General features: G+C 39.2%; 4 protein-coding genes and 1 long non-coding RNA gene across 12 annotated transcripts; 3 read left to right on the top strand and 2 right to left on the bottom strand.

The window, feature by feature from the left end:
• The first annotated feature begins 293 nt into the window (after positions 1–293).
• Positions 294–1,833, top strand: LOC103992529 (cationic peroxidase 1-like). The gene is made up of 4 exons (XM_009412264.3): positions 294–762; positions 927–1,118; positions 1,218–1,383; positions 1,448–1,833. Exons 1-4 carry the CDS (start codon positions 556–558, stop codon positions 1,831–1,833), a joined length of 951 nt encoding a protein of 316 aa, XP_009410539.2. The 5' UTR covers positions 294–555.
• Positions 1,182–5,182, bottom strand: LOC135679360 (uncharacterized). 3 transcript variants are annotated; one of them, XR_010515222.1, is made up of 4 exons: positions 4,842–5,182; positions 2,636–2,775; positions 1,927–2,121; positions 1,182–1,838 (listed from the first exon to the last, which is right to left on the bottom strand). It is a non-coding gene; the product is annotated as an uncharacterized LOC135679360 (long non-coding RNA). The 3 variants fall into 3 exon arrangements; XR_010515223.1 differs by having other exon boundaries at positions 1,931–2,121; XR_010515221.1 differs by having other exon boundaries at positions 1,182–2,121; positions 4,842–5,181.
• A 2,623-nt stretch (positions 5,183–7,805) lies between these two features.
• LOC135679359 (peroxidase 4-like) lies at positions 7,806–9,548 on the top strand. The gene is made up of 4 exons (XM_065193033.1): positions 7,806–8,189; positions 8,284–8,475; positions 8,557–8,722; positions 9,011–9,548. Exons 1-4 carry the CDS (start codon positions 7,821–7,823, stop codon positions 9,400–9,402), a joined length of 1,119 nt encoding a protein of 372 aa, XP_065049105.1. The 5' UTR covers positions 7,806–7,820; the 3' UTR covers positions 9,403–9,548.
• A 1,126-nt stretch (positions 9,549–10,674) lies between these two features.
• LOC135680040 (LOB domain-containing protein 15-like) lies at positions 10,675–11,845 on the bottom strand. Of its 2 annotated transcripts, none has more exons than XM_065194026.1 (3): positions 11,721–11,845; positions 11,235–11,481; positions 10,675–11,148 (listed from the first exon to the last, which is right to left on the bottom strand). In XM_065194026.1, the coding sequence occupies exons 1-3, from the start codon at positions 11,732–11,734 to the stop codon at positions 10,774–10,776; spliced, it is 636 nt and encodes a 211-aa protein (XP_065050098.1). In that variant the 5' UTR covers positions 11,735–11,845; the 3' UTR covers positions 10,675–10,773. The 2 variants fall into 2 exon arrangements, with proteins under 2 accessions (XP_065050098.1, XP_065050097.1); XM_065194025.1 differs by having other exon boundaries at positions 11,628–11,763.
• A 999-nt stretch (positions 11,846–12,844) lies between these two features.
• Positions 12,845–22,619, top strand: LOC103992526 (uncharacterized). Of its 5 annotated transcripts, none has more exons than XM_065193026.1 (14): positions 12,846–13,094; positions 15,542–15,628; positions 15,953–16,874; positions 17,157–17,251; positions 17,340–17,459; positions 17,675–17,762; positions 18,097–18,188; positions 18,273–18,377; positions 19,526–19,635; positions 20,377–20,464; positions 20,543–20,578; positions 20,770–20,940; positions 21,047–22,170; positions 22,259–22,619. In XM_065193026.1, exons 3-12 carry the CDS (start codon positions 15,956–15,958, stop codon positions 20,851–20,853), a joined length of 1,737 nt encoding a protein of 578 aa, XP_065049098.1. In that variant the 5' UTR covers positions 12,846–13,094; positions 15,542–15,628; positions 15,953–15,955; the 3' UTR covers positions 20,854–20,940; positions 21,047–22,170; positions 22,259–22,619. The 5 variants fall into 5 exon arrangements, with proteins under 5 accessions (XP_065049101.1, XP_065049098.1, XP_065049099.1 ...); XM_065193027.1 differs by having other exon boundaries at positions 15,531–15,628; positions 21,059–22,170; XM_065193025.1 differs by having other exon boundaries at positions 15,531–15,628.
• Positions 22,620–22,937: the final 318 nt, after the last annotated feature.

The following is a 22,937-nucleotide window of genomic DNA, read 5'->3' as shown; positions in this document are numbered from 1 at the left end:
ATGTTACATTTTTTAAAACGTAAAGATCATTTTAGACCCTAGTTAATCTATGATTAAAACCACATAACCTAAAATAGATCTTAAACTTTTTTTTTTTTTCCAAATTGAAACCAGATATCCTGAGTACTACAATACCCTTGGAGCATCGGAGTATGCGGGTTGGGAAGGAAGGTTAGGTCTATTTACAAAGTGCATGCATGCAGTCCAAAACATCAATTTTCAACCCTCGTGTGTATGATGACAGCACGACAATCCCTGTGTGCAAAAGCCACATGATAAGTATGTGGTGAATTCAGAAAATAAAAAGAAAAACTTGCTGCATATGATTCTCGAGGTTTTCTTTTTTTTTTTCTTCTCTTCATTGGCCTTTATTGCTTGCGTTTGAGATTTTAGGAAGGGGAGCAGACTGTTAGTTGAAGAGGTGTTGACCTGAAGAGAGCAAGAAGATCCAAAGGTTTAGGTTTGCTTGCTTCCGATTCGCCCATAAATAGCCGGGCTTGTGCACCATCTTGCCACACTCCCAAGTTTGAGCTCTTCCTTCTCCCATACATAACGATGGCCTCCCTCCGTCCCTCTCCTTGTGCCCTGCTATTCCTCTTCTTCGTCGCCATGGCTTCTGCTCAGCTGTCCCCAACTTTCTATAACACCTCGTGCCCTGATGCTCTGAGCACCATTCAATCTGTCGTGGCCGCTGCTGTTGCCAATGAGAGTCGCATGGGAGCCTCGCTGCTCCGTCTGCATTTCCACGACTGCTTCGTTAATGCAAGTCCCGCTTAAACCCGTGCTCGTATCTTTATGATTCACGTAACGAGTTATCTATTCTGCCCATCTGCATGCATCTGATTGCTTGTTGTTTAAAGCGAGGCACGAGTGGGAGTTAATATGCATGCGAAGAAGCTAATGATGTCGATGACGACGACACGCAGGGTTGCGATGGATCGGTCCTGTTGGATGACACGGCCAACTTCACGGGAGAGAAGAATGCATTCCCCAACCTAAACTCCATAAGAGGTTTCGACGTGGTCGACAGCATCAAATCCCAGGTCGAGGCCATCTGCGAGCAAGTCGTCTCCTGTGCTGACATCCTTGCGGTGGCAGCTCGAGACTCCGTCGTCGCCGTAAGAATCCACCATCTTCTAACGCCATGCATGCATTGCCCTTTTTTTGAGCGTTCTTTCTCGTGAAGCCAATCAAATCTGGAATTGCAACTTTTGCAGCTCGGTGGACCTTCGTATACAGTTCAATTAGGAAGAAGAGACGCGACGACAGCGAGCCGCAGCGCGGCTAACAGTAATCTTCCGCCGCCGACATTAAGCCTCAGTGGTCTACTGTCATCTTTCTCCAGTAAAGGCCTCAGTGCCACCGACATGGTTGCACTCTCAGGTAAACGGAGCGTCCGATGCTCGTAACATGTCTCTTCTTCCACCTTAACGTTGTTCTCCAACAGGGGCGCATACAATAGGGAGCGCAAAGTGCAGTTCATACCGCAACAGGATCTACAACGAGGCCAATATCAACGCCTCGTTCGCCAACTCCACGCAGGCCAACTGCCCGAGCTCCGGCGGCGACAACAAACTGTCGCCTCTCGATGTCGTGACCCCCACAGTCTTCGACAACTCCTACTTCCAGAATCTGGTGAGCAAGAAGGGCCTGCTGCACTCGGACCAGCAGCTCTACAATGGAGGATCCACCGATTCCCTGGTCACCACCTATTCCCAAGACACGGACGCCTTCTTCAGCGACTTCGCTACCGCCATGGTGAACATGGGGAACATTAGTCCTCTCACCGGCACCGACGGCGAGATTAGGCTCAACTGCAGGAAGATCAACTGAGGACGCTGCAACAACACGTACAAGTCAATATTGTTCTTCTATTGTGTCTCATGTTAGTCCTCAAAAACCATGCAACAAACAAATATCTTCAACCTACGAAATGATATTAGATGAAACTCCAAGTAAATTTTCTCTGTCTCTTTGCCATCGTATCTCATCAACAGTCAAAGGAGTCATGTGTTACTCTTTGAACCGAATCTAATTCAAAATGGGTCGGGATGAATCGGGAGGGTTGAAGCTGCGTTGACTTCTGTCATAAAATACTCAGCGTCCAAGTCTGCATTAATTCTGCTCTCAGATAAACACGAACATATTAATTCTTTGTATTGTCAGGAAAAAACAAAAAGACAATTGACTAAAAGAATCGAAAATAAGATAAGCATGGAGTAAAACAGCAATAGAAAACATATCCAACACGAGATTCTGATTTATGTTCATAAAAGTCAACGCCACCAAACTATTATGAAAAAAACCAGAAGGTGTTCTGGTTGGTGCGAAGGAATCCAACCAGCATATGTACTCTGGAAAGTAGTCAACCAACAACTTCATCTGATTTGTTAGAACACGAAATATTGCATTATTGCAAATGGGTTATAGGATGTTCCCCCGAAAAGGAATCAAAGATGCATCCAAGAGATGAAGTCATGAAGCACAAACACGACGAGAAGAAAAACAAACTATTCTCTACAATCAAATTTCACTCGTTATAATTATCATTTGAAACAACAAGCGAGGTCACAAACTAGTTGTCTATCGATATTTCGTCGAACAGAAAGAAACAGAACATCAAGATCATTCGTACCAGAATACACACCATTGGAACTCTGGAACATCAGCTTGGCACAGATTGTAGCCTCTGTAGGTCTTATGAGTGAGATTAGAGTTTATGCTTTTCCAGTCGAAGTCTATTATCTTCGTCCCGCTCCCAAAGTCACCAATCTCCTGTGACAAAAAAGTGCACACATAAGAAATGTACTGTGACAGAGTTTGCTATTTCAGCTATATGTATTCATAAACATATTAAAAAAAAGGTCCAAATGAATATAATCAGAAGGACAGACAGATTTTGCTTTTTCTTTTTCCAGGAAGACAAATAAAATTCTAATGTCCTACTAGTAGAAAGACAAATCTGAACTTAAATATTAAAGCAAGATGGTGAGCTTTAGAAACCCGAATGACAGTTCTTAGAACATCCTTCTTTAATTTATCTATGACAAAGGCACATAAGATCAAGTCAGATAAACTTAATTATCTGAATTCACTAAATAGAAAACCTTTAAAGGATATCTCTGAACAAGCTTAGTCAAAGATAGCTCTAATAATGACGACAAAAGATATAAAGATTTCGGAAACCACCATTGTCAATGTAAATTGTAACATAATAGCTTATTTTGCAGAGCACTGCTAATGGAACAAACCGTTGCAACAGTGTTCGATGCATGGGAAGCAATGAGGCACTGATCGGTTAGCTTCTTATAATGCACGAAAGAACTAATTAAATCATGAATTACAAGTTCAATTTATTTCTCATTTATAATAGACTCTTTAACTCTGTCAACCAGGAGTTCGGAAACTAGAATGGCAGTTCTTAGAGCATCCTTCTTCGATTTATCTATGACAAAGACACATAAGATCATGTCAGATATGCTTAACTATCTGAATTCGCCAAATAGAAAACCTTTAAAGGACATTTCTGAATAGGCTTAGTCAAAGATAGTTTTAATAATGATCAGAAAAGATAAAGATTCAGAAAACCACCATTGTCAATGTAAACTGTAACATAATAGCTTATTTTACAGAGCACTGATAATGGAACAAACCATTGCAACAGTGTTCAATGCATGAGAAGTAGCAAGCCGCTGGTCGGTTTGCTTCCTACAATCCATGATATGAATTACAAGTTCAATTTACTTCTCATTTATAAATGATTCTTTAACTCCTCTATTAACAGAGTCACCCAGGAGTTCAGAAACTCGAATGACAGTTCTTAGAGAATCTATGACAAAGGCACATAAGATCAAGCCAGATGTATATGTTGCATCATTTTACGTGTTGCATTAAAAATCAGGTTTTTATCACTCTAAAATGATAAGGAAGAAAAAGAAAGTATCACTTATATGGACCATTAAATTCGGTAGCCTCTTGTAATCATTGAATTCTGATAAATGCACAAAATTCAACTAAGTGGCAGGCAGTACTTCGCAAACCTTTTTGGGTTTTCATGTTTCAGATGATACAGATGATCAAATTTTCAGACAGCTTTCTTCATACTTCATGGCAATAGAAGTCATTTTTTTTTCAACGACAAACACTGAACCAAGTCAATGGACCCAATTAAGTGCCAAGATAAAGGACAAATCCTCGTGTATCAATCAAAAGAAGAGACTGTATGCTATCAAGAGGGAACACACTGGAGATGTTTTCCAATGGAAATCACATGAGAGAATTCATAATCATAATATCATTGTCTTACTCTTACACCAACTATATTAATGGTTTTCTTATGAACCTAATCACCAACCATTCTATTAATGGGCTACAATATTATTCCTAATTGATTCTCAAAATCCTTTCTCATAATGACTTCATCCATGTTATCCTTAATTCAACATGCTATTAAAACCTTTGATCACATTACCAAGGAAAGAAATATTGCTTGGCATAAGATTAGAAGCAGAATGAGCATCTGAATTCTTAACTTAAATAAAAACAAGATCTTGCGGTGTTCAACTTGCAGAACAAATACATGTTTAAGCACTTCAATCCAACATAAAATCACTATTAATTTTCTTGATTATCTTCGTTTGATTCGTTTTCAGGCGTCATTATTCACTGGACATAACAATAAAAGGACAATTCATTGATAACTCCTCTTCTTTCAGCTTACAATCTGAGATACACAAAGCAGTGACCAACAACCAATCAAACGAAACCTAACAAGGGATTCATCAAAACGTGCGGAAATTAGTGAATGCAATGAAGAAAGTTGGAGAAGACCAGCGATGTACCTGTTTGATCTCTGATCCAAGTGGATCTCCCTTGGTGTTCCTGGACGATTCGGAGAAGCTACGATTTCAAGCTTCCCACCTCCGCATTCACCGCTCCATTGTTCGAGCAGTGGAAGAGTCCACCAAATCGAACAAAAACCAAGTCGAAAAGAAGCGTTTCTTCACCAAGAAAACGAATCTTGCGGTACGAAACCGGCGGAGATACGGGGAAGATAGACGTAAAAAGGCGTCACCGACGGGGAGCAGCGGCGCTTTATCCTGCCCGGTGATCGACGCCGGCGATGGAGGCGGAGGGGACCAAACAGGGAAGGAAGTCACGGCGAGACTGAGGAAAATAATAATAATTTTTTCGTTACCCATCTGAGCTCCGTACCTGTTTCTTCGCAGGTGGGCCCCATAACCACTACCCTACGTGTTTCATCACGCGTGGCCCCCACGGACGCAAAGCAGGTTAACGGGGTGCGCAGGCCCTGAACGGGCCAAGACAGGCATTCTGTGGTGAACGATTGTAGTCCTCGGACCCACAGATGGCCCCACATCTTTTTCCAGTAAACGTCGAGGTGAGACTCAACTGGGTCAACGAGTGCGACGCGGTCGAGGCAAACCCCTCATCCGATGTGACCTCAATTCGAATTCTAAAAGTCTATTTAAGAATTTTTCATCAAAAAATTTTGATCATATAAAAATATCATTTTACCTCTACATCGCGTGATCTTTTATTGTCACCACTACCTCTATATCTTGTTTGTCTTATCAAATCTATCCTCATCGCTCTTAAACGAGCAAGGGCACTAGCAATCATCGTCATCGATCAAAGGAAAGAATAGTTTGTACTTATCGTTGCTGGGCACAAGGTGAAGGAGTTACGAATGTTATACCTCTATCATTGGGTCTAGCGAGAGTCGTCGAATGGGTTTGACATAGGTGAAGATAGATCCAATGGGGTGTTAAGGGTAAAATAATTATTTTAAAAAATAATTTATAATAATTTTTTAAACTTGACGAGAAAGGAATTTATTAAATGCTTTTGCATTAAATTTGTATATTTGTTTTTATATATTATATCTCAAAATCCTTACTGATTCAAAGAGTCTCCTAATAAAAACAGATACAGAAAGCTAAATCCAAAACAATTTACATTCATCAAAATCGATTCAGTCCATGCCATGTAAAGGGGCAATATAAATATATATATATAACTTGGGTGCATGAAATTGAACATTGGTCAACTGAAAACTTCATTTAATAAGGTTAGTTAAGCAGTGGACACATTAATTCTTCTCAATGAGAACAAAAATGTGGAAGCTATTATTGAAACCTTGTCAAGCATGGCAGCCCAAACCAAACAAGGATTGTGACATGAAAAGACTGTGGAAAAGGAAGTCTCGAGGAAAAGTTGTTTACTTTTCCTCTAAGCAAGGAAGGAAGGATTGTGTCACACAGCAAGAGATGTAAGTGAAGGCTGTGGAGAAGGATGTCTCGAGGAAAAGTCATTTACTTTTTATCTGAGTGGTGCCAAAACCCATCTCATAATAATTGATAAGCCAACAACCAACAGCAACATCTTGCTGTCATTCCTTCATGTTGAATCCCTAAGCAAGAGATTATTTTTTTTCTTCAGCAAGCTCTTCTTTTAGCAAACAGATTCAGATCTCAGGCAGTGAAACTTCCTGTGATGAAGCTTAAACACTGTTTGGTGAGTGTGTACTTGCCATTTCTTTCCCTCTAAGATAATGACATGCATTTGGAAGTAGTCATCATCCATTTGTTTGTTTAGAACAGTTCCAGAATCATGTAATCTAGCTATAGTGCTAGTGGACTTCTCTTCTCTTACCTGCTACCCCATGTAATCATAATAATGCTTTGCCTAATTCCAGTGTACCATTCAAATGGATGACTACTGGTTCCAAGCATACATGCTGAGGTGAATTCCTCTGACAACCTTTGTTGCAGTGTGAACGATGTTTCCAGTCAAAGATCCCCTTGCAGTCATCTCTACTGAAATGCAAATGGTTGAATAATTACATTGATCTTTGCCTATCAAAAAGCTCCTTAAAGTATATTAGGTTTTGACCCAAACATATCAAGGAAAAAAGTGCAATACATTGTTAATCAGACACAAATACTACTGTGAATGAGTCCTTAATCTCCAACAAGTTCAGTCAAACATTTTCTGGGACTCTGGGGAAATATCATGTAATCAATCCAGCTGTCTTCACCTTGGACATCTGATGTTGTCCCAGTTCCTCAAGGTCTCAAATCTTTTGTTCTATTGTGGAAAAGAAGTCTCAGAGATTAGGTACAAGGTCCCTGTAATTTGTAATTTCCAGAGAGTTTCATATTATATTGTTAGGACAGTATGAGATTATTAGCTCTCCAACATTCCTGCTAAGAAATTGTGGTTCCTAATATTTGTTTGGTACTTGGAATGATCAACAGCATCCTAATACTATGATCACTTCTCTTCAGTTTTCATGGAGCTAATTGAAACTTCATCTTTCTCAATCAGCTTTTGAAGGATGAGAGATAAATGTTAAGTGGTTGTCATCGCTTGTGCAGTCAATTCAATTGACTCAAAGTTCATGATTGGGTACAGCTTGCTTTAGAAGTTAATTAACATGGAGTTGCAGATAAGGACACAGTAAGGCTTGCTTGTATCAAAGGCTTGACACTTCTTTTAGTGTTGGAGAATCTATAAGCTTAAGACTCATATCAAATTGAACTTTGATTATCATTCATTACTCTAATTCAAAGTCTAGTAACTATAAATATATTATTTGGGAAGGGAGGTAATCGATCAGTGAGGCAAGATTCTTTATGAAGAAGAACAGATGAGCAGACCTTTTTTTGGTTCTCTTTTGACGAAGCCACTGTGTTACTACTTACCCACCATGGTGGGTGAATCTTTCAAAGGCCAATGCAGTGAGCATATTTTGCTGTGATCCTCATGTATACTTTTCCTATGTGCATGTCTAATTAATGCCCACGCCACCGACTCTTTCAACCCATGCAGATGAATCCATCGTAGCAGGTGAGCAGCTGCTGGATGAAGCTGCCACCATAGATCGTATAATCCAGTCCTCCACCACATATATATATGGTCATGGCCTTTGGCATGCTTACCTCAATCCAATGGCTTCTTCTTCCTCCATAGCCATGGCTATTCTTTCACTTGTCGTCCTCCTCCTCCTCGGGAGCTCATCTGCCCAACTCTCGACGAGTTATTACTCGTCGTCCTGCCCCGATCTCTTCAGCACAGTGAGCGGCGTCGTCCAGTCGGCCATCTCGAAGGAGAAGCGGATGGGCGCGTCCCTCCTTCGCCTCTTCTTCCACGACTGCTTCGTCAACGTAGCTCCTCTTCCCATGATCCTGCGTGTGTCACGCCTTCTGTCGTGGAACTCCGCGTCTGATATGTTACGTGAACGTGAACTCGTTTTTGTAGGGGTGTGATGGTTCGATACTACTGGATGACACCTCCGGCTTCACCGGGGAGAAGACTGCTAACCCTAACCAGAACTCGGTGAGAGGGTACGACGTTGTAGACGACATAAAGACTGCGGTGGAGAAGGTGTGCCCCGGCGTGGTGTCGTGTGCCGACATCTTGGCCATCGCTGCGAGAGACTCGGTTGCTACAGTGAGTATCCGATCTCCTTCCTTTACGGTCCAACTTATCGGAGCTATAATCTGGTCACTGATCGCAGCGCTTGTTCTGCAGCTTGGAGGCCAGAGTTGGAACGTGAAGCTGGGAAGAAGGGACTCGACGACGGCAAGCTTGTCTGCAGCTAACAACAACATTCCCCCACCAAGTTCCTCACTCAGCAACCTCATCTCCAAGTTCTCGGATCAGGGTCTCTCGACCAAGGACTTGGTGGCTCTCTCTGGTACGCAACCTACAAGCACTCATAGTTAGTAGCCGGTTCTTATCAAGCTTAATACGAATCACGTTGACTGCATGCTCTAGAAGCACAAAGTCCAATGCTGGTAAATCAATTTTGGCAGCTATCTAGAATTCAGATCACTTCATTATCAGATTTCTTTTAGCTCTGTTTCTGCTTGGAAACCAAGCAATCACCTTGACTCAGTCTACGACATCCTCCCTGTATGAATCTTTCCTTACTAGAAGACTAAACTGCATGCTGCTGACATAAACCTGCTTCCCCTGCATGCAGGTGCACACACCATTGGCCAAGCAAGATGCATCTCCTTCAGGGCGCACATATACACCGACACCAACATCGACAGCGGCTTCGCTAACACGAGGCAGTCGAATTGCCCGAGCACAGCTGGTTCCGGGGACAATAACTTGGCACCATTAGACCTGCAGACTCCGACCACCTTCGACAACAACTACTACAAGAATCTCATCATCACGAAGGGTCTCCTGCACTCGGATCAAGAGCTTTACAACGGCGGTTCGACCGACTCGCAGGTGATGGCCTACAGCAACAGCTCTGGCAGCTTCTACTCCGACTTCGCAGCTGCCATGATCAAGATGGGAGACATCAGCCCCCTCACGGGCTCCAGCGGTGAGATTAGGAAGAACTGCAGGAAGATTAACTAAAGGTGAAAGCGCCATATAGTATAATAAGGGTCAATGGTTTGTTTCCAGTCCTCAGATTTGATGTGCAAGTTTGTGAGCTTGTTCGAAGCATTCCAAGTTGTGAATCTGCTCTCATCTGAACGAAGAAATGATTTCGGTTCTTGAAATATTATCTCACTGAGAGGAACATATAAAGATATTCTTGAAGTCAAGTAAGAACATATAAATAAATAAATATATATATATATATATATATATATATATATTTTTATTTATATGAGAATTTTGGGTGCATGCGACAGATTCAAGCAAACATGATGGCGGACCAAATCCCATCACATCAGAAGAACCCCTCTATTCAAAATAAATTAAGCTTATGACTGCTAGAAGAACATAAAGAAAGGACAGGAGATTGTGAAGTCACGCAGTTCCCAATTTATACTTTAAATGTGCTTCAAGTGTTGCCACCTTCCCCACCACCACTCAGAAGTCTGCACGCCAAGGAAACACTCCCCCCCGGCGCCTGGTTTTAGTAATACGAGTAGCTGGCAAATCATCGACCAAGCAGAGGAGTATTCGCCCCCCACACAGGTTGAGCCTTTACATGAAAGAGCTACCGCGCCTGCAATCTGGAGTCCAGACTAAGGACAATTACTGTTGTTGTGGGCATCAATCAAAAGTATCAGATACTCGCACTTGTCTCAGTGATAAGAGAGTCAAGCACCTACTTGAATGGTCGAGGATCATAGTTGGTAGCTGCAGCCAAAGGATTCCGACTCGATTAAAACCATAACTTGGAGATGAAACAGTTTCCATTTAACGTTTAAGATAAATGAGAACACTGTTTGTGAGTTCTGGGAAATCCCAAGAACATGAAAAGCAATTATAGCCACATGACCAAGTTCTCTGAAGTTGGTACTCTAGATCACATAGGGAGGATGAATCAAGCATACTATCTGTCTCCTCTGTGATTTGAGAGAGGAGATTAAAGGTACAGACAAACATGTGAGGAGGGCCTGACTCACTTGTTCAGTGAGGAAGATCCACATACACGTGCAAGGTCTCCACATGCTCTCTTGACTATCATCTCTAATCCCATTGACGGAAGGGGCAAGCAATTGTTTCTTGTCCTTAAAGCTTTTTGGATTCAGTGACTGCTCTTAGCAGAAAGGCACTGCTGCATTCAACGCATAGGAGTTCGTGAAAGCAATCTAAGAGAGCGACGGAAGAATGCCTGCTCGAAGCAGAGGCAATTGTCCAAGATTTTGTGTTCAGAATATAACTCCACCAATATGTAACTAATAAGATAAGAATTACTTATGATAATACAAGACATGAGGAATAATTCAAGATAGATCACCTAAGAATCCATCGTTACCACTCTCCATTGTTTCAACCGTAGTATAAGGTATTGTGGTTCATCGTAATGGCGCTTGAATCGAGAGAGGTGTATATGAAAGAGGAAGAGGAACCGAGGGCCGGAGGCGGCGATGTCACTGATCGCGGCGGTGGTGCAGCCATGGACACCGCCTCAGAGGGAGCAAGAAAAGCAGCATGAGATGTTGGGATGACACCAGCGCTAGCTTGCCTAAACTTATGCTTCAAGATCTCAGCTCTTACTGCTTGGAGCTCCAACTCCAAGGCCTGCACTTGCTGCTGTAACGCGGAGATCGCCCCCATGCATCCATAGATAGGATCTCTCAGCCTCAGATTCGCTTCGTAGACAAGGCTGTTTGCTGCATCAGCTCTCTGGGACTCAGGAACCTCCTAATGAACCACAACACACAAGCTCTCATCAATACCGTGAACGCGCATCAGCATGAATGGAAGTTCTTTAGGTCCGAGTCATAAACCAGTAGCATCTTGGAGATGTTGCTAGCACCGAAGACTTTATGCACCGAGGCAAACCTTTGGGGCTCGTGTGGTGAGAAATAAGGGGCGAACGGGCAATCTTGAGCGCACCGCCGGCGCAGGAGCTTGCACGCTGCACATGGGGTGATGGTGTTTATTGTTCCCACCAGACTCAGCCGCCTTCCAGTTCGATCAGTGACGGCATCGGCCTCTCTCTTGATCTTCTTTCCAACCTCTTCGATCCTCTCCCTGAGGCGCAGAAAGAACGATAGCAAGAAACCATCAGGAAAGGAAAGAAAAAGAAAAGCGATTCCTTAGGACCTAAACGTGATATAGAAAGAGGATTGAAGATCCTAAGGATACGGTGCAACGTCAATTGAGGGCGAACACGCTACCATAGCAACACGAGACAAAGAACACATTGACTGACAGCAGAATCAGCAGTAATCTGGAAGACGAAAGCTTGTCCTCTTATTTGGCGTACTAACCTTGGTGTGGACATTCAGGCATGCTCCTTTGCACTGGTTATGGAGTTGAGGTGGGACGACGAGGGCTTTGATACAAAGAGAAAGGGATAGGTGAAAGAAGAAAGATGGAATATGAAGGAAGGAAAGAGTGCTTAAAAGGCAAGGCATTAAGGGAAAGTGGGCCTGAGCTGATATCACAGATAGATACTAAGAAGGAAAGATGCCAATCAGAATATGGTTAATGGAGATTTCTTTTCTTCTTTTCTTTTCCTTGTGGGGTTGCTGTCTGCTGATGTTTCTGCTGAACTTCTTAAAATACTCTAATTGATGTTTTTTAATGAATACTTCTTTTTGTTTAAGAAGTTTTTTGTTTTTTTATTCTCTTTGACAACCATATCAGCTATTAATCATCCCAAAGGTTGGTGCACATATTTTTACTTGGATAATCCAAAATTAGAAACACCAAGCAACTAAAATGATTTCAAATAAAAAGTAAAAAAAATCAAATTATTAGTGCATATAATAAAAAATGAGAAACACACACACACACACACACACACACACACACACACACACACATATATATATATATATATATATATTTACATACATATAAATATACATACATACACATACATACACATACATATCCATACACACAAAAAAAACATACATACATACATACATATACATATATATATATATATATATATAGTGTATTAGTGTATATATTAGTGATAATATTAGTGTGTGTGTATATACACACACACTAGAAAAAAGCTCCTCATTAACCATAAACAGTGAAATTTATTATTAAAAGTTTTAATGGCAACAAATGATTTGTCATTAAAACATCATCACTGAATCCTTCAAATTTATAAATTAATCATGATTTTATCACTAATATTATCATGAATATTTTAGGTTTTATGATGATAATTTATAATCATGATAAATAATATTTTAATTGATAGATATTATTATTATTATTATCACAAAGACAAATCATCACTTCTGTTTATTATGTAATATTTAAGTTTATAAGGTTAAATATACATTGAATTTAAAGTTATGTACGATCTGGACCGTAGGATCATTTGTGATGTCGATCCTAACATCGCTTCGTCGTATGGTTAATATTAGACAGACCAAAAAACCCCTAAACCCTCGGCGGAATTCTCGAGCATTCGGCTCCAACGTTCCCCGCTGGTTCGCCGCCGCTCCGCTAGAACGCTGCTCCAGCTTCGGCGCTTGGTTGCCACCGCTAGTACCACCACTCTCTCGTTGCCGCCAAACCGTCGCTCCATCGCCGTTGCTACCCCGCCCCATCACTGCCGATCTTCTTTGCCATTTCTTCGTGTCTCAGCCACTCCTCGTCTCTGACCTTCGACAAAGGTCAGATCTCGTGCCCTCCAATCTTGTAGATTTATTCTTTCTTCGAGCGATCGTAGTTCCTTTCGTTTCTGTAACATGAGTTAGGACGCATTCACTGTAATTGCATCTCTATTAGTCTTTCTATGCGTGATCATGTCAAACATCAACCATCTCATGTTTTGGTTTTGATTAAAGAATGGACACATTGTAGATGATGTGTCTCACTAAAGCATAAGGAAGGATATTCTTTAATTTGCTAAGGCATAAATATGAACCTACTCTAAACTTGTAGCCGGATGATTTTTGTGGATCAGTTAGAGCTCTTATAAATTTTCTTATAATTTAATGTTCTCTCTATTTCTTGTTATTGTAACACCATGTACAGCGAGGAGTTAGTGAGCAACTAGTCTAATCAATAGATTTTTTTGACGCATTTGCTTATATTCACAAGTGATGGTTCCCTTAAGAAGAGCAGCATTCTGTTAAGTCAAATCCCTTCCTGGTATTTTTCTAAAAACTATCATTAGTTATTCATTCCATTAAGTTTGACTTGTAGCTTTTTTTTTTTTTATGATATTGACTGTTGAATAATTGATTCTTGCAAATATAGGTGATGTACTGCTATCGAAAATCTTTAAATTTATAATTCCCCCATATTTTTTTTCTTGTTCATTGCTTTTGTTTGTTTTGCATCAAGCCATTAAACACTAGTTCAGTTCCTTGATTGAATTATTGCTATAAAATGTCACATTGTTTTACCTTTCATATATAGAAAAGGTGAGAATTATAAAACAGCACCTTCCAGAATATATAGTTACAAAAAGACAATTTCTTTTAACAAAAAAAAAACTATGAGGTTTCATCAAGTTTCAATATCAAGCATTATCCAGTGAGAAAGAAAAAAAAGAGTTTAGTGTCCCAATGAGAAAGAAAGAAGAGTTCAGCGGCTTACTACAGAGAACTTTTACTTTAGTTACATGCTAACCCTATGTATACTAATCTCCTCTTGGAATGTTGTGATATCAATATCATATGAGACAAACAAAAAACTTTTTTCTAATTTCATTTTGCTTTTGATTATTCTGAATGTATTGAATCATCTATGATATAACTTATGATTGTACATATCTTCTAAGATCATGTTAATGTGTAATAGCATGATATCTGAGTAGAATGTTATTATGGTAATTTACTTGTGCTCATGAACATGGTATCTCAGTAGATTGTACATATCATTTAGGTGATACTGAATTTTTTAATGCTAATTTACCAGTGCTTGTGAACATGAATTTGTGTGATTATTAGATTTGTGTTTGGATTGTATTAATTGGTAAGACAACATCTGTTGTTACAGTTCAAAACATTAAACATTCCTTAGGCTGAAATCAGTTCATCACATTGGCTATGACTTTTTCTTCTTGTTGTTGTAGAAACAATTTCTTGAGTAGATGACTATAAGAAATTGATTTTAAATGCGTAGCCACTGCTGGATGAATGACGGAAAACAAAATGGTGCAAAATAGGGATCATTACAAAAATAAGGATAATTTTGAAACATTATTAGTTGTAGTTTAAATTAGAGAACTTCTATTAGAATTTAATTTTCACAAGTAGTTAGAAAGAATTGGCCTTGTGAATCCCTGATTCTGATTTTCTATTCAGGAAAGTATTGATCTTCAAATAACACTTTATTGTTGGTAGTGTCGTTGCGTATAACATTTTGATGATATTGACTTTGAGAAGCCTAATGAAAATGCATCTAAATTTTTAGATGGTTGAAGGATGGCAATGAACCATTATATCCTAGTTGCACACAATTTTTGAAACTTTCATATCTTTTAAAACATTTTCATATAAAGTGCATGAGTCATATGACAGATAAAGGTTTTACCATGATATTAGAATTGTTATGTGATGCCTTTCCTGCAGGAAATATGCTACCTAAAACATACTATGATGCAAAAATAAGATCATTTGTGATTTAGGTTATGACTATGAATTAATAGATGCTTGTAAAAATGATTGCATGTTATATTGGAAGGACAATGAGAAAATTGAACAATGTAGGGTATCTGCCTATCTGGTGCATTAAGATGGAAAATAGGTAAGAAAAGATGAAAAGTCTAAAAAGATCCCACTTTTAAGTACTATGAATATTTCCCAATTACATTAAGGCTTCAATGACTTTTTATGTCTACAAAAACAGCTTCAGAAACTGCTATATTAAGAATTAGAAATCGATCATTACCAACCAAAATTAATTTGGTGATAGTGAAAGATATTTATATTTCAGATCATGGCATATCAAATCATCATTTAGATCCTGAAAAGAGAATCACGATGAATCTTGATAACTGCTGGTATTTTCATTGTTATATTGATCGTTATAATAGTTATAACATATTACAAAATCCATTATTATTCTATGTATTAATTGTTCTTGGCCGCTTCTTGAAGCACTCCTGAAGCCCATCAAGATGGACGAGAAATAAAAACGTTGGTGAACCAAGGTACCGAGCCAGGCCTCAATCAAGAAGGAGAGAGCTCTACTCGAGGTGAAGCCTCTCTTTTGTAATTCTTGAATACTACTTGATTCTTGGAACCTGATAGTGTTTTTTGCCTTGTTTCGTTCAACTCCCATCATTCAATCAGTTCTTCGGCTTTCCTTCCTTCCCTAGCAATCGATCTTTTCATCACCACATTTCATTTATGCGAACAAAGATGCCATTTTGGATTGGTACCTTAAACATTTTGAGAGTCTTTATTTGAATTAGGGCTTACTTTCTATTTTTTTAATAATGAAATTAACCAACAGTTGGTTCAATTATAGTTCAAAGGAATTAGTTGATTTCTTTATTTTAAATTCCTTTTTCTCTTAGACAATGCCTGTCAGAGTTCGTTTGAAGACAAGTGTCCACAGAAAACGGAAGGTTTCAACTGAACGTTGGAAGGAAGCTGGTAGTGCTAATTCCAGCAAGAGAAGGAATCAAATGAACCGGGAAAACACAAAAGCTGATGGCATCAAATGCAATAGCAAACCCTATAGAAGGACAAAGATCAGGGAAGTAAGCTCTCCATCTCTGAGTGGAGGCAAACAGCAGCAATTATATAGGGAAGGAAAGTTTGAATCAGATGATGTTAAGGGAAGTTTTGGATCTGAGCCTTGTGACAGGAAAAGGAAGAATGCTGATGCAACTAGGAAGACTCGTGTGAGGGAGAATTCTTCAATTGCTATGAAAAGGAAATCGAGTGAAGCTGCAGTGTTTAGAAGAAGAGGTAGTCATGTGAAGCGGGAAATTATTGATGAAGATGATTCTTATGCAGACGAAGGAAGTAATGCTAGAGCTTCTGTTCTCAGTGGTTGGAGTGTCAAGAACAATACAAGTCGTGGTAAGAAAGGTGATATTGAAGGTGGAGGCGCCAGTGATAATGCATCTCGTGTAAAGCTTAGATCAAAACTAATTAACAGTCTGGAAACTTCTGCTGATAATCTTAGATTGAAAGGGAAGGAGATCCCCAGAGTTATGTCTGCTGATAGGCATGTTGTTGGTTCTGGAGATGAAGTGTCAGAAAAACATGCTGGGAAGAAAGACAAAGAAGATCCAATTGCAGAACAAAAACATCGAAGGTATCAGACTAGAGTGCTGGACAAATATGGAAAGAAGACTCGGATTAATCGGAAGGCTTTGGCTGATGGTACTGAAGAAATAGGTCGTCCGCTGAAAAAGAAAAAGCGAGTTATCAAGATTGATCCATATGACATTTCGAACAAGCGATTAGATGACAGTGTTTCTAACAATGGTCAGTATCTCTTGATTTTACTTTTAACAATATCTCCATGATAGGTTCCAAAAATGGTTTTTTTTACATCTTGCCTTTCTCCCATGAGAATCACCATAAGTAGTATAGCAGTCATTCTAGTAGAGTCATTCTTGTTGATTGTTCCAATCTGGCTGTTGTCGTATGACCACTTCACCAAATCATAGAAAATCTGTCTGACAAGATTAATGCCTCTTAAGACAAATTCGTATTCTTAAGTGTTCATTGTTATTGTTTTCACCACATTTTGTGTATGACATACAGAGAATGTAAGTGAGGAAAAGGCTGAAATGTCAAAGAATGCTCAGTTTCGTGCGATACAGCCGAGCCCAGCAATCCTTTCATTTGTCGAAGATAATGTAATAATTAAGAAACATAATCTTCTTGTATATTTGTTTTTTGTTGCTGTGTTCTGTACTCCAGTTAAATGCTTTGTCTTTCTATCAGCTATTGGGTCGCAGGCGATTGATTGAATTGCAGAATGCTGGATACAATGTCAAGCTTTCTGCTCCTTTAGATAATGTCCCGTTCTCAACAAGCACAGAAAGAGAACGGATTGAAGAAAATGTATGAGTTTGATTGTTCGACACAATTATTATTTCATTTCTCTTTATTCAATATAACACTGGTTACGAATAAATAGCTTGCTGTTTTCACCAAAGTTAATTTATTGTTATTTGTTGCTCCAGAGCTCAATATAAACACTAATAATAACACTATTAAAGGTCATATGTTCTCGACTTACTTAGACCTCCTAATGGTGTGTGTCCTTCTTATAACAGGTATTTAGGAATAAGTTGGAGTTTTTTGCTGCTGCAAAAGTTTCAACGTCCATTCCACCCCCCATGATTCCAGAGATAGCATTTGCAGGTATTTAGAAATTAATCTTTTAGGCAAGCTTAGTTGGTTTTTATGTCCAATGATGCTTTAGTCTTGCGATCTCTTGCATGTTCAATTTATTCCTTGTGCTTTAACTATTACATGTGTATGTTTATTTAGCTAATTTAGAATAATGTTTGCGTTACATGTTGGATCTTATGTCAAAGATGTGGCTTTGTTACTTGTTTGTCATCTTATAAACTAACGTAAAACTGGGAATAAAAGCTTGTTTAGTTACTCATCTAGGTCTTTCTATACTGTTTTCCTTCATATTTGGTTGAAAAGTTTGGTATCGGCTGCTTAACAAGCAAGGTTGGTCGTTTAGGTAGATCAAATGTTGGAAAATCATCGCTGCTAAATGCTCTTACCAGACAATGGGGAGTCGTAAGGACATCAGATAAGCCGGGGCTTACTCAGGTAATGTTTTTAACAGTTAGTCCAAATGGACTTAATGTATCTTTAATGGAAAAATATTGCTAATTATTTATTATCCTTCCACAGACTATTAACTTTTTTAGGCTTGCCTCGAAGCTCTGTTTGGTTGACTTGCCTGGATATGGCTTTGCTTATGCAAAAGAAGAAGTGAAAGATGCATGGGAGGAACTAGTGAGTATACATTTGAAAACATACTTTTTAATTCTTACCAATCGGAAATAATCAATTAGTTTCTAGTTTTATCAGGATGCTTTTGTGATGCATTAATTATACCTTTCAGATCATTATATTTATGTTTTCACAAATTCCCTTTACGTGAGATCTTTTATTTTATATTTTGATGTGCATGGTTTTTCCAAACGGTTCAGCCAAATGCATGGCCATCGTGAATTAGTTGCATCTAAAGGATCATTTTTTTCATTGTGATTTCCTATATACTTCATGTAGTTGTTCCATGTATTAAACATAGAATTCTGATAGCCTTAACCAAATAGCCTTTCCTGACTATTTCGAGTCACTGTTAATAATTTGTGGGGATGGCCTAGGAATAGACATATGAGATTCTATCTTTTTAATCATATAGCAGATTTTACAGAGAGGATTGTTCCTCATGTGAACTCTTGGGGACTCATTCAAGGAAAGGTCTAGCTGACTACAGAGGGCTAGAAACCAGATGATGTCTAGAGCCTCAAGAATTGTGTTCTAGTCCTACTTTGATGAGTTATACAGCTGGTCACTTTCGGCAGGCTATGGAGATGAATTCTGTCTTCAAGGTGTTTTGTCAAAAAAGGAACAGGAGTCCAGCAATCCTACTCTAAAAAATCTTAGTAGTGAAGGACAAGGGATTGAATTGGGTTTGTGGAGACCGTACTATACCAAAACAGGGTTGATAGTTGTGGTGACCATACTATACGAAAACAGGGTCGATAGTTGTTGTCGGTCTGTGAGTTCTGTTGCTTGGATGGACTCTATTGACATGGTACAGGCAAGTCCATTTGGACTGTGTATATGGTCTCTGATAGTGGTTTATATGGATGGTGTAGGCCTGGGAATCAAGGTACAGAGTAAAACTAGTACAACCCTGTTTAGGAAAGGATTGTGTGATTTGAGCATATACATATTCTAATGTATCTTATTAATTGCCAGGTTAGTTTAGAATCTTAGTTAGGTTGGATGTTACAAGCATCAGTGGTCGAAACAGGCCATGAAAACAATTCAAACAGTCCTTATTTTGGATGTGTTTATACTGAATAAAATCTCTGGTTATTTCAATGCTTACATACTGTGGAATTGATCTGGAAAATTATTTCACATTGCAGGTGAAGGAGTATGTTTCAACTAGAGTTGGACTGCAACAAGTCTGCCTCCTTATTGACACCAAATGGGGTATGAAACCAAGGGATCATGAGCTCATTGATTTAATGGAAAGGTGTGATGAGTTTTCTCATCTTAATTCATCGTTTTTAATTGTACATAAGTGCATAAAATTTTCTCATCTTAATTCGTGGTTATTGTAGATCATTTATTTTTCCAGGTTAGCATTTTGATGGATCAATAGAAGTATTGAGATACAAACTCTTGCACTGTCCACAACCTTCCATCCACCTAAAATTAGATACAAATTCTAGATACATGGGATCTGCGTTATAGCTCACCTACATGGTGCAGTCCATGTTATTTGATCCAGTGGCAATATCATTTGGTATCCATATGACACAGCCCAGGAATCTAGACAAGGGTCTTATAAGTCTATTTTAGGGTCATTGAGTCATAGATTCTTTAGATTTGATTTTAATTAATTTCAAGTCATGATATATGTTTATCTTAGCTTATTTCCAAGTTTAGTCAGGTTTTTAGGGATTTTTGTATAATTTTTTGTTATTTCTGGTTAGTATAATGGACTTAATGCAATGCAAAACCTAACCTGGTGGACTTTTTTAAAACAAAGATCAGAAATTAAAATTTATGCAAACTAATCTAAATTATACTTGAATATATACATCCAGGATTTGGGAATTATACGAGGCTAAACAGATTTGAATCTGGACCTTCAAGTGTTGGTGCTATCAGCCCATTCTGACTTGGTTCCTTGGGTTTAATTGCATTCCTGGCATTATACCAATTTGTGGTGATTTGATTAATTATATAAATATGATGTTTACTTTTTCAGATCCCAAACGCCTTATCAGATAGTATTAACAAAGACTGATGTAGTGTTCCCAATAGATGTTGCTCGTCACGCTATGCAAATTCAAGAGGTAAGTCTATAAAATATTTTGGCATTTTGTTAAATGAATAGAAAGGAAGCTGTAATGTTCTCTCTTTATATATTGCAGAATTTCAAGACAAACAAGTCTGTCATAAACCCTGTGGTGAGATTTCATGCCCTTGTCTGATTTATCTTTAAAATGAAAATATTTTAGTGCCAGTCTGTGGTGTTCTGAGGTAGCATGCATCATACTTGTTGCCAACTACTAGAGGATAACATAGGACTTCTGTAAGTGTGAATCATATAGAAATGCAGCCTACAGGTAGACAACTAATGATGTTTCAATGATTGCAGATGATGGTGAGCTCCAAGTCAGGTGCTGGCATCCGCAACTTGAGGACTGTGCTTGCAAAGTTAGCTCGTTATGTTAAGCCATAAGATATCTATCGCCTCAATGATCTCACCAGCATTTCCTTCTTGATTTGATGAACCATATGCTTTCACAGTTAACATCCTGATGATCAGGTAATTGAAGGATTGTCCTACTCTAAATAGAGAAATATCTGAAGTAGTGGGTTTCTTATTTTCTCTTGGAATTGAACTCTAATTATAATGTTTTGTCTGATCCTAGCTGGTGTTCCAGGCATTTAGCCTGGTCTAATTTACAGGCCAGCTTGGGCAGGTCACTGCAACTTGCCATGCAAACCAAACTGCTGCTGTTCTTACCAGATCATTGTTGGTGCATGCTTATTACCTCCTTGTAGGATCGGAGAGTGGCTCAATGCCTTTGGTGCCAGACTGCAACCTAAGAATTCTGATGGCTAGGAATCATTGATAAAATGATTATCAATGTAATAAAATGGTCAACGATCATTAGCCCTCCCTAGGAATCATTAAAGATAGTACTTTGACTATTTGAGAATCATGATTTGTTGTTGATCAAGCCTTTTATATCAAGAAAGAAAACAAGAAGCTTGGTGTTATAACAATATGTTGGGTAATTTTGTGGAAAGTCTTATTTTGAGAAATTTTGTGGAAAGTTTTTTAAGGGATTTTTTTTTTGGAAAATTGTCCGAATATGTTTCTTTACGCCATTGTTAGTTGCACGCCAGCCAATCCCATTGACCTTTTTGAGCCGTTGTGATCACATGTCCTGTCGGAATTCTTCTCGATTCTAATCACCTATAGATAGAAAAAGTCGTCTTCTCCTTCAGACGAGAAACCTTTGCGTGTCGAATCGAAGACACGGTCGTACTCGATCCAAGGGAGGAGATCTCTTCGAACGGATGACCGCGTCTACGGTCTGATTTGGTCCAAACCAGGACTCGATCCTAACCCCACCAAATCCAACCACTCCCCTTGTACTACTACCACTACAGTGGGCCCCAGTTCGAGGAGAAATTATTGCGGCTTTGGACCAAACATAATACTATATATATTTATTATTATACCCACCCACCTTCTCAGATTTGATCTTGTATCTCTGGTCGGAGGCGGCTTCCAAGTTCTTGTTTTGTTCCTCAACCAGCCTCAATCCTCTCCATATTCAGGTTTTCAATTCTAGTTGTTCCCTAGCGAAGAGGAAGAGGAGATTGAGGGAGGGATATGTGTCCCCTGAGAGTGCTGTTGATCTTTCTGTCGGCCACTTTGGCTGGTTTCTTTGTGCTCAGAAACCTCAAGGCCCAGCCGGAGCTCGTCGAGGCGCGCCAGGAAGAAGAAGACTCTTCTGAAGAACAAGTCTCCCTTTCCACCAAGGTAACGGAAATAGCTAGGAAAAGTTGAATCTTGCAAGCTGTTCTCTGATCTGTGCTGATAATGGTGTGTTTTTCTGGGATGAGATCAGGTTCGATCAACGATCGGTGATGGGTTCTGGACCTGCGTCGACATGGCGAGTGGGAGGTACTTGTGGAGGATCCTGATGGCCCCTTCTTCTGCCACCAAAGAGAAAACATGCTGAATTGCTGATGTATGCGAAGGAGCTTCTTATTGCCCATCTTGTTTTCCTGTCTTTGTTAGAAAAGGGGAAGATTAATAATTGTTGATACTTCATGCATGGAGATCCTGCATGCAGAAAGAAGCAACATTGCAAGACTGATCTGATAAGGAAATTTGGAAAGCTACAAGCTTTGGTGCATGTTTATATGCCTAATTTGTTTCTTGTATCTTAACAGCCTGAATGAATGACAGATTCTTGACTTTTTTCATATCTAAAGACTCCTCCTGAGAGATTAGGTGTTGGTAGTTTGTTGATTAGGGTAAAGAAAAAAAGAAAAAGCAAAGGTTGCATAATTGGTGTTCTGTTATGTTGAGATTCAAGTATTTGGCTAAAGATGCCTGACCTTTTGTTAATTCAGATAGATTGAACACATCTGAATAGGTGTGGAATGATTGGTTCTGATGGTCTTACATTTTGTTGTCCTGGTAAGATTAGATTACAGTAGATCATCAGAAGGGAATTCCAGTCCTGTTTGATTTTGTTTTTGGTTTGTAATTCTCAGAAACATCTTACATGTTTCAAGAGC

The sequence above is a fragment of the Musa acuminata genome, chromosome BXJ1-7, assembly GCF_036884655.1.
Source record: "Musa acuminata AAA Group cultivar baxijiao chromosome BXJ1-7, Cavendish_Baxijiao_AAA, whole genome shotgun sequence".
In the NCBI taxonomy this organism is placed as follows: Eukaryota; Viridiplantae; Streptophyta; class Magnoliopsida; order Zingiberales; family Musaceae; genus Musa; species Musa acuminata.
The sequence above is the reverse complement of the archived record's forward strand: the minus strand, read 5'-3'. Positions and strand labels throughout refer to the sequence as shown.